The following is a 10400-nucleotide window of genomic DNA, read 5'->3' as shown; positions in this document are numbered from 1 at the left end:
AAAGATGTGTGCGGTGTACAATGTACAGGGGTGGAATACAATATGAACAATGACAATAGTGCAATAGTGGTAATTGGCTCAGTATAATAGAGTAAAGTGGCTACGTAAATAATTAAAATAATCTGTGTTTACTTGAGCTTATCGTTGAAATGTTCAGAGCTGCAGAGACGTGTGTACTTTGATGGTTTGCCCTCCACAGGGACTGAGACACGTCTAATAGCACAAATCCACAATCTTCTCCTCTGGGTTTTCTTTTTCTGACGGAATTCTGTAGTTGAAAAACGTCTCTCTTAAGTGCCATTTTGAGTGGCAAAAATGCCCTTTTGAGTGGCAAAAATGAGAGGACGTGCCCTATTGGTGCCCTATGTTGGACGTGCCCTATGTTGTGCAGTAGGTGCCCTTTTTTTCTTTTCGCCCCTGCCCTTCAAACAGCCTGAGTCCGCCACTGACCCAGGGTCGTCTCCTCGTCGGTTAGTGCACCCGATTGCACAGCAACTATCCAGCATTTTGTCAAACAACTAATTACTTGGTAAAAACCTGATAAAATAGCTGGCAGGCAGCGGAAGAAAGATTTGTTTTGCCCGCCAGGTGGGCGTTCCCATTATGCCGTGACGACACATGCAAACTGTGAATTGCGGCAGAAAGCGGCGTAGGCGCGACCAGCACTGAATTCAGAATGAGGTTTAAAAGGAGCGTCCTCAAATATATAAAGGGACTGTTAACTCATGGGGTGATGGAATAGTAAATCCGTTTGAACAATAATACATGCATGCCAATAAATGACATTTAAGCAATATCACACGAGAGGGAGTGTGTTATACTGAATATCAGCACGGCTGTGATTCGGTCATAGGTACGAGGCCGCAGGCCGAGTACCGAAGACAATCACAGCCGTGCTGATATTCAGTATAACAGCACAACCTCGAGTGTGATATTGCTTTTATACAACAGTTCTACAGCGCGATTTATTAGTTAACAGTAATAAGCGACAACAGATTATGATTTGTTTGTTTATTTAATCATAAAAAATAAATAAAATAGTTCCGCAACTGAACTTCAAATGGACTGTTGCCTAGTAACCTGAACACAAAGATGTAGTCTAATAATTAACGGTCATTTAGTAGAACATCTGTGCGGCGGAGTGATACATATAGTTAAAAGTCCCAGTGCTGTTATACTGTATATCGTAACTCATGGAATGCCTCTTGTCCAATCAAATTACTTGGTCGGAACTAACTGTTGTATAAGTATATTTATATCTGGTAAGACGTCACACAGATGACTACTTCTTAATAGGCCAACTGAAATATCTTGAATAGGTACTGCGCTGATTTTGAGAGCTTTTCTAGGGACCTGCTTTCTGAATTTTGCAAACTAGCCCTTTTTGCAGTTTGGTGCATGTGTAGTTTTTTTTTTATTAACAATCAAAATGTTTGCTAATGATTTATACAATAATTTCAGACAGTCTTTTCAAAAGAACACAATGACAACACCGTTAAATAAAAGGATGATTTAATAGAATTTGTATCTTTTGTTTTCAAACGCCATATTGTACACAAAAATGACGCTTTAAGTCCCAACATAAAAAACAGCACAACAGCAGTTGAACCTCCTTCACTGCAGTAAGAAAGACTGCAGACAGACAGACAGACAAACAGAGACATGTGGGCCTCTGGCCTAGTCGAAGTCCCACCCGTGTTCAAGAGGGTGCCCCACACAAAACAGATCATTTTCTACAGGCAAGCACCAATTACACATGGTGCCTGCATACCAGAATACATGAACAAGAAAGAAAAATTATATTATTAGGATAGGCACAATGAGTATCTCTATACATTAAAAAAAAATCCATATGCCTGAAAACTTTCTTGGTGCATTTCAGGATGAACATGATGTGATGTGTGAAGAAAAGAGATAAAAACAAAAGAAAATAGACAAAAAAAAATGTGTTAAGCTTTTTCACAGAGAATCGTGTGCATGCCTCTCTGACATTACTGTCCCACCATCAAACCCTCCAACATGGCGTCTGAAGAGATCTAAACATGCCCGGAGGTCGGGTGTGACGTTGAGCTCTGGTGTTCTAGGTAGTAGGGATTGGCTCCTAACAGGGGAAGCTAGGGGGGGAGGGACGCTAAGGGTGCTTCTCAACAGTTCATGTAGCTTATCCTCCTTGTCGTCTTCCTCTTGATCTGCAGTGATCCGTGGAACAAGGAATGGGTTGACTGCAATGTGATCCAAGACCACTACTAAGCGTTTGCCAAACACTTTTCCAGTACTTCCATATGAGTCAGAGGATGCCACATTAAGACTGTCTTGGTTTAGCCTTGATTCATTGACTGATGACTGCGGACCTTCAACGGCGATAAACCCCAAACGCCACAAAGCTAAAGAAGATGGTGATGCCCACCAAGGAGGCGGTGGCCGGCGCCGTGAAGAACTGCCGGTATTGGATCTGGAAGTACCAGAGCACTGACAGCATGAGCACAAAGAGGGGCACCATAAGGCTGCCTACATTGAGAGCCACGTGGACCTGGTCGGCTGCCCGCGCCCCCGCCGGCGCCGCCCTGGTGGCGTGCTGTGAGATGTGGCAGTGGAGGACGCAGTTGTCGGCGAGGTTAAGCGAGGCCAGTGTCTGGCCGTCGTCCTGCAGTAGTTGGCCCTGGTAGATGAGGCGAACCTGGTGCTCCTGTCCAGCAAAGTAGGTCCTGGAGTGCAGAGGGAGGGGACAGGTCATGGGTCAAATGAACACAGACAAAACATACAAGGACTAGTCATAGGTGTTCAAGACTGAATCCCAACTTGATAAATCCATGGGTAACTCAGAAGAATCAAGACATTACTTATTCATTGATTGTATGAACATTAGGATTTGCCTCAAAGAAATGGTTTGTGTTGGTCACCTAACAGAAGCATAAGCGCAGTCTGGAAAGGTTTTGTAAATACACCCTTATTGTCCCCCAAATGAGCATGTTGTTCACCTGTTATTCCAAATAAACTCGTGAAATTTTCACACAAAACAATGCATTTGATGCAACACAATGCTCAAATCTGTATATATTATTTAAGTGGACTTGGTCTACACATTTTAAAGTTGGACTGGGGTCTCTGTTCAAAAGATAAAAAAGTTTAATTAAAACATTTATAATTAGTCACTTTTTGACAGTGGTGCCAGTGCCTTCCAAGGTTTACTAGCGGCCAGCTAGTGCTCAAAGCCTGGGCCGGTAGTTATCAAGCCTCAGAGTAGGAAACAGCTGATAAGTGCTCAAACATTCACAGGGAGTGACATACTATGCAGGGCACCGTAAAAGGTGACGGATGGACAAGGATGGCATCATTTGTGTCACTTCCCTACTTATGGGAAGGTCTTTTGCACTCCCTGGAGAAATTAAAATAATGCTCGCGGTTTTTGGTGACAGGGAAATGCAGCAGTGCAATAGCGACACGTCTGTCACAGACAACCTTTAACAGCGCAATGATTCCTACATTAATTAATGAAATCACCACATAGGAACCAACGATTTTATTGTTTTCCCCACCACTCTACATCAAATTCCGGGGACGTCTGCACAGATTCAAGTTGGTTAGAAGTTAAACTTAGACTCACATAGTGATGCTTCATCATAAGACACTTAAATTGGATTCACATCTCTCCAGTCTCCACTGGACGAAAATCAATACTAGGGAGGCACCGATACCGATACCAGTACTCATACCCAATACTGTGCTCATGTACTCGTAAAACTACTCGAATACATCCGCCCCCGATACCACTTTACGGCAACATAACATAATCTCTTGTAAGCAGAGGAGGAGCAATGTCAGCAGTTTGGAGATATTTTAGGACAAGCGATGATGACGACTAAAGTAGAGCAGACTGCAAACTATGGTCTGCTAAACCCTGCTCTGTATATGTGACACGGTCTGGTGAAAGACGTTGGAAACAAGTCAGGAATCGTCAAGCTGCGAAAATGACCAAAACCGTGTTGTTGTTTTTTAAAATTGTTTTCCTTTTTTTTTTTTTTACGAAAGTTTAAGTGTTGATGAACCCACTCAATATGTGACAGCTGCTGGTGAAAAGTGCAAAAAGTATTTTTTCAGTTTTTTACATGTGCTTAAACTACAGATTGTAAGCTTTCAAATAAAGCTTACACACAAGTAAGCCTACCTGGCTTCTGTGATTGGCTTCCGTTAATTATATCCGATGGTCACTTAGTTAATCTCCTTCCATATGATCTTTCATCCAATGCGCCATCCAATGTTATTGCGCGAGCTTTCGGTCTTTTATAGACTTTCTTCAGGCATACGCGCTACCAAAAACTATTTGTATTGTATCCTACAGACCATTGCAATGTACTCCATCACAGTTGGCCTGAAAGTTACATCAAGACTAGTCTATTTTTTGTCTGCTGTGCTGAACACACTCTTTTTTTTTTTAAGGGAGCATCTCGCAGTGATCAACAGTGTTGTCAGATGGGATTGATTTCCAATAAAACATGTTTTCAAAGTCAATGTTAGAACTATAATGGTATTATTAAGTACTAGGCCTACTTGTACATGGTCTGAAAAAAAGTTGTATTGGTGCATCCCAAATCATTATTATTGGGGATTTCCCATTAAGTGAAATGCACTGGGCAAATTTCCTATCATATTTCCAGTTTCAAGCTCTTGCTGGGAGACATACAGTGCGAGTCTATGATTTGTTCTTGCAATTGAGTTGACCCTCCCTTTTGCCCATTGCTGACCCCTCCCTGTCCCTAGCTCTTTAGCTGTCTAGTTTTAGTTTAGTTTTAGACTATCTTAGACTGTTTTAGACTAGTTTTAGTTTTAGACTATGTAGTTTTAGTTTAGTTTTAGACTATGTAGGCCAGGTTTTGTATTGTATTTGTTTGTGGTGGATGTTGTTGTTGTATGCCTGTGAACAGGTCACACTTGAAAATGAGCCCTTGGGACTCAACGTGTTTTTACCTGTATAAATAAAGGTTAAATAAAATAAAAATAAAATGTCTTAACACTAATATAACATCAGATGAGGAGTCATGATGCATATCATTTAAATCCCTAGAGAATAGTAATATCCTGTACTACTTATTTAAAATATCTGTGATGGCCATATATGGGCAAAAATGCTTCTTATGCCTTGCCTTGGTGCTATTATCACAAAGGGTACAATTATTGACAGCTGCTTCACGTTACACGTTGTGACATTACATTACATTACATTACATGTAAGGTAACATGCCTCACCCAAATCCTGATCACCACACTGACCTGGTAGATTTCTTATGAGAGCTAGTTTACACATTTTGTAGATACTTTAATAGACTGGTTCCCTTGTCACTTAATGCAATAATGAGCTGAATAAAGCTGGCTCAAATTCCCTTTGCCTGAAAAACTCTGGGGAGACTGATGCACACGACTGCTGAGAGATGACTGTGCAAATGATGTGCAGAAGAGTAAAATTACCTAGGCTGTTGCCTGACAAAGTAATGAATAAAAGAGAACGTTTATCATCTCGACTGTGTAATAGCCACCCTCAACCATATGAAATATAACTAATAGAAAGTCCTTAAAAGTCCAAGCAGCCCCATGAATCTCTTTGTGCATGAAAAGCAAACCTAAGCCTACAACATTAATATATTTATTTCATGAAATAGATGCAACATACTATGAAAAGAAAAGGTACCTTTTGATGTAGCCAATGGTATCCTCTGGGCTGACCTGGGCCATCCTCTCAGTGTCGTTCAGGAACTTAAGCCGGAGGACCATGTTCCGATTAACATCATCGGCGGTGGGATATGCTTCAGAGGTGGGGTTGGCACTTGAGGCACTGTCTAGTGGACTAGAAGGGAGTGGGGATGAGGAAGGAGGGGAAGGTCCAGCTCCAGTCTGGCCATCCACAGCCCCCTCTCTGCGTCTCAGGCCGTCCCTCCCAAAACCACCCTGCTCTTCTTCCAGAAGGCTTCTCTCTCCACCCGCCCCCTCTTCTCCTTCCTCTGGTATCTGACCACCGCCCCTTTGGCTCCCCGCCTCTCCCTGGGGCTCAGCTTTCCCATCCTCCCCTGAGGGTGGGACCAGAGTGTCCAGGGTGATGGGGGTTGCCAGCTCCGGGCTGTCCCCTTCAGTGGTGACATTACCGGGGGTGGAGAGCTGGTCGGAGGAGGGGGCGGTCCGGAGCTGGAGGGTGGCGGAAACCGCAGATGAGGAGGCGGAGACTGAGGAGGAAGGGGGTGTGGTGAAGAGGTGCTCGGGCGGCTCAGCCGTGTGCGTGGAGACCCAGGCCAGCACCAGCACCAGCAGCAGAAGCACTGCCCCGAAGAGCAGGGTGACCTCGTCCCCCACCCCCTCGATGAGAGCCATGCCCGGGACCGGGATGTGGGGGTCCCACACTAAGGCAAGGTTAGACGAGGCACCTGAAAACACAGAAGGGAGAGGAAAAAAGAAGAGGCTTTAGTCAGGCGGAATTCAGTCAAGCATAAAACCATGGACCGTATGTTAAAAGGCAGTAGAGTCAAACATTGAACAACTCCTACCACGGTTTCTTTTCCCACCCGTGAAAACTGTTCAAATGGTACAGTCATCATTTGTGCCGGCTTAAGAGAGCTCACAGTGTCTAGTATCGATTCTAGGCTTTCGTTTTCCATTGGAGTTCTGTTGGTGTTTGTCAACATGAAGACCAAAGAGTTGTCAGTGCAAGTCAACAAAGTCATTACTGGGCTGAGAAATCTGAAATAATCAAAACCGTAGGCTTGCCAACAACAACAGTTTGGAAGATCATCCAAAAGAAGAAAAACACTGGTGAGTTCAGGGATCAAAAAAAGGCCTGGTATGCCAAGGAAGACTACAGAGGATGAACGAAGAATTCACAATTAAGAAGAAAAATAAAATAATCCACAGATCAGGATTCAGGAACACTCTCCAGGAGGTAGGCATGAATGTGTTAGAGACTACCATTGACAGAAGACTTCACCAGCAGAAGCTACAGAGGCTATATTTCAAGGTGGAAACCGCTAAATAGCAACAGAAACCGGATGGCCAGATGACTGTTTGCTAAAAAAAAAATCAAATCAATCATTCATACCTAATGGTGTGACTCATTGTGTGCAGTACCTTGTGGCTTTTGCTTTCTGCAAATCTGGACTGTAGCAACCTGTAGGCGAGTTAATCTTCTAACGAAATGAAAATGTCACAAACCTTTGAAACAGAAACCCTTCAAGAAGGGGGGCATTGAAAGTTCTACTGTTCTCACTCATACATAAAACATTAGGCTCTGCTTTCTAACAAACACCAGCAGGCCTTTCGATGATGAGCGAACTAAAGTTATTGGGGATGAATGGCAACAACAAAACTAGGCGAGGCAGGCCACTTGTTAGTCTTCTGTGACGTTCAGGTGACAGTCAGTCAATTTGGTAAATGTCATGACAAATGTAAACACTGACGTCTCACATAAAGATCCTCCATGAGATTATACACTATTGTACTAGCTGAGTCATTTTTTAGTAGCTAAGTAAGTAACTGTGTGGATGGATGACGATCGGGACAGATGTCAGAGATACTGTCTCTGTCAGGATTACTGTTATTAGCTTGCAATAACGCATGAGCTTAGAATGACAAGGTTCTATCTCCGTTTAGGGCAGTTCAGAGATATTGAGGGTCAGTTTTTATATTCCATTATGTTCTGTGAGATGGAACCTTTGTATTTGATGAATTACTAACTCAAAAATGTCAACATTTAAAAAAATAACACCACACAGGCATTAATAAACACCTAATGGATGAGATTATGTAAAAAAAACTCGATTTTGACAAAAATCACGTCACGAAATGTAAATACTGACGTATCATATAAAGATCCTCCATGAAGATTATACCTTATTGTACTAGCGGAGTCATTTTTTAGTAGCTAAGTAACTGTGTGGATGGATGGATGACGATGGGGACAGATGTCAGAGATACTGTCTCTGTCAGAGTATGACTGTTATTAGCTGCCTGGCAATAACATAAGTCTGACGTGCTAACAGGTCCAACAACAGTATGGACAGCACCTGTTCTATTGATTGATTGATTGATTGATTGAGCAGGAAGCCACCGTTTACTACTCAATGTGTCAGGTTAGATCATGATGTTGACAGATCGTAAGGTTACGTAAGGGGGTACAGATGACTGAGCGATCACCAGCAGGCTTTGGGGCAGGGTAACTGCTGACAACGAGAAAGGGTTAGCTAAGCTAGCCACTTCGTGAGCTTAGAATGATAAGGTTCTATCTCCGTTTAGAATGATAAGGTTCTATCTCCGTTTAGAATGATAAGGTTCTATCTCCGTTTAGAATGAGAAGGTTCTATCTCCGTTTAGAATGATAAGGTTCTATCTCCGTTTAGAATGAGAAGGTTCTATCTCCGTTTAGGGCAGTTCAGAGATATTGAGCGTCAAAGTTTTTACATTCCATTATGTTCTGTGCAGATGGAACCTTTGTATTTTATGAATTACTAACTCAAAAATGTAAACATTTTAAAAAATGACACCACACGGGCATTAATAAACACCTAATGGATCAGATTATGTAAAAAAAATACTACATTTTGACCAAAATGGAGATAGAACCTTATAATTCTAACGTCACGATGCGTCGCTTAGCTTAGCCCAGGCGACAGATAAACTAAACACATTCAAGCCCATTTCTCTTGGTCGTATAGCGGTTTTTGAAGACAATAAAAACCCTAATCGATCGGTTTGAAATATCAGATATCATATCAAACAAACGTCGGGAGGTTTAATGTCACTAAAAAAAACACATTTCAAAGGCAACACATGCGTATAAACAACTTACTGTTAACATTTCAGACCGCATCATGATTTACTAAGCTAAATGAATTCACTTACTTTTAACTTCCTGACTGTAAGGTTCAGTGGGACAGGATGTGACCTAGGAGTGACTCACGTTATGTTGATTGCTGGGAAATGTAGTTCAATGTCCTCCAGCTTGTTCCAAGTAAAATATGAATAATTCGTTTTCTGATATTTATGGATAGATATTATAACACAGCAAAAAAAACAAAAAAAACTCTCCTGGCTAGTCTCCACCTCCATCGCTGTTGCTGACACACCGAGACCTGAAAACATATTGTCATTGCACCAAAAACCTGTCAAAACCACCTGATGATGTTCATCAACAGCTGTTGAAGTCAATAGCAGGGGCGTAGCCAGTCATTGAACACAGAATACATAACTTACTGTGTGGAAGTGTGGGGAAACACATGCAAAACAATCACAAATCCAATCTATTTACTACAGAAAAGAGCTATACGAATTATAAACAGAGCTGCCTATCAAGAACCAACTAACACATTATTCATAAACACGATGAATACATGATCTCAAATTTAAAGAATTGGTGGACTTCAAAATGGCACAAGTAATGTATAAAGTAAAAAAAATAAGATGCTTCCAGACTGTATCCAGAGACTATTTCAAGTTAGACAGAGTAATTACGTACTCAGAGGAATATGTATGTTTATGAAAACAAAGATTAGAACAAAATGCAAAACAAAGATGTATAACAGTTAAAGGAGTTAATTTATGGAATACTTTTGAAAACGAAATGAAAATGTGCAGTACACTAAAAGGATTTTAAAAATTATAATAAAAAAAATAAGATGATTAACAAGTATAAAACAGAGGTTTAAATATAGTTTTTGTTTGGTATTTTTTTGAACTTTTTGTTGACATGCGTAAGTGAAATGTTGTTTATAAAACTTTCAATGTTTTGATTATGCATTCATGGGGGGACATGCATACATGTAACAAGGGTAGGCGCAATAAGCCATGGCTTCAGCCTACACCTTTTTGGTCCTGGTGTTATGCATTGTGACTGTGTACATTTTTTATATCTGTATTGTGAATTGTATAGGGGACCAAAATAAACATTCTCAATCAATCAAAAGGGGCAATAGTTCAGTAGGGGGGGGGAGGGGGGGGGGGGGGGGGCAGCCAAAAGCGACCCAAAACTATTTTTGGGGTCAAAAATGAAGGCCACCACCCATCTCTCTCTTCAACATTTAGACTACAGTAGACTAGTACAGTTAGGCTTACACAGTGGCTGTGTTCGAAATGGCATAGACTACTACTAGCATACTCAATGAGTATGGGCTAGGCATCCTTTTTGATATGAAGTGCCATTTTTAAATGTTCTTGTTAATCAGTGTGCCGAACACAATATCAACAATAATTATGACTCGACATCAAACCAAACGAAACAGACCAACAGATCTGGGGGGTATTCCATCAACATTGCTGAAGGAAAATCCAGGCTTATTCTGAGAAATCTCACGAGATTTGTCTAATTATTTGAATATATCATATATCATTATTTTAATACATCTCGTGAGTTACCAAAAATAAGCCTG

At 41.4% G+C, this 10400-nt stretch overlaps 1 protein-coding gene across 2 annotated transcripts; it reads right to left on the bottom strand.

The window, feature by feature from the left end:
- Positions 1 to 1580: 1580 nt before the first annotated feature.
- Positions 1581 to 8869, bottom strand: tmub1 (transmembrane and ubiquitin-like domain containing 1). Of its 2 annotated transcripts, none has more exons than XM_080542775.1 (3): positions 8825 to 8869; positions 5684 to 6410; positions 1581 to 2705 (listed from the first exon to the last, which is right to left on the bottom strand). In XM_080542775.1, the coding sequence occupies exons 2-3, from the start codon at positions 6355 to 6357 to the stop codon at positions 2354 to 2356; spliced, it is 1026 nt and encodes a 341-aa protein (XP_080398901.1). In that variant the 5' UTR covers positions 6358 to 6410; positions 8825 to 8869; the 3' UTR covers positions 1581 to 2353. The 2 variants fall into 2 exon arrangements, with proteins under 2 accessions (XP_080398901.1, XP_080398902.1); XM_080542776.1 differs by lacking the exon at positions 8825 to 8869 and adding an exon at positions 6531 to 6628.
- Between the last annotated feature and the right edge of the window lie 1531 nt (positions 8870 to 10400).

This window comes from Nansenia antarctica, assembly GCF_963989245.1.
Source record: "Nansenia antarctica genome assembly, chromosome: 12".
NCBI classification, from domain to species: domain Eukaryota; kingdom Metazoa; phylum Chordata; class Actinopteri; order Argentiniformes; family Microstomatidae; genus Nansenia; species Nansenia antarctica.
This window is presented reverse-complemented; position numbering and strand designations above follow the sequence as displayed.

Excerpts from the sequence above, each read along its gene's own strand:
- tmub1 (XM_080542775.1), bottom strand. The coding sequence starts at position 6,357 with ATGGCTCTCATCGAGGGGGTGGGGGACGAGGTCACCCTGCTCTTCGGG. Across the intron at positions 2,706-5,683 it reads ACCATTGGCTACATCAAAAG|GACCTACTTTGCTGGACAGG; the intron begins GTACCTTTTCTT and ends TCTGCACTCCAG.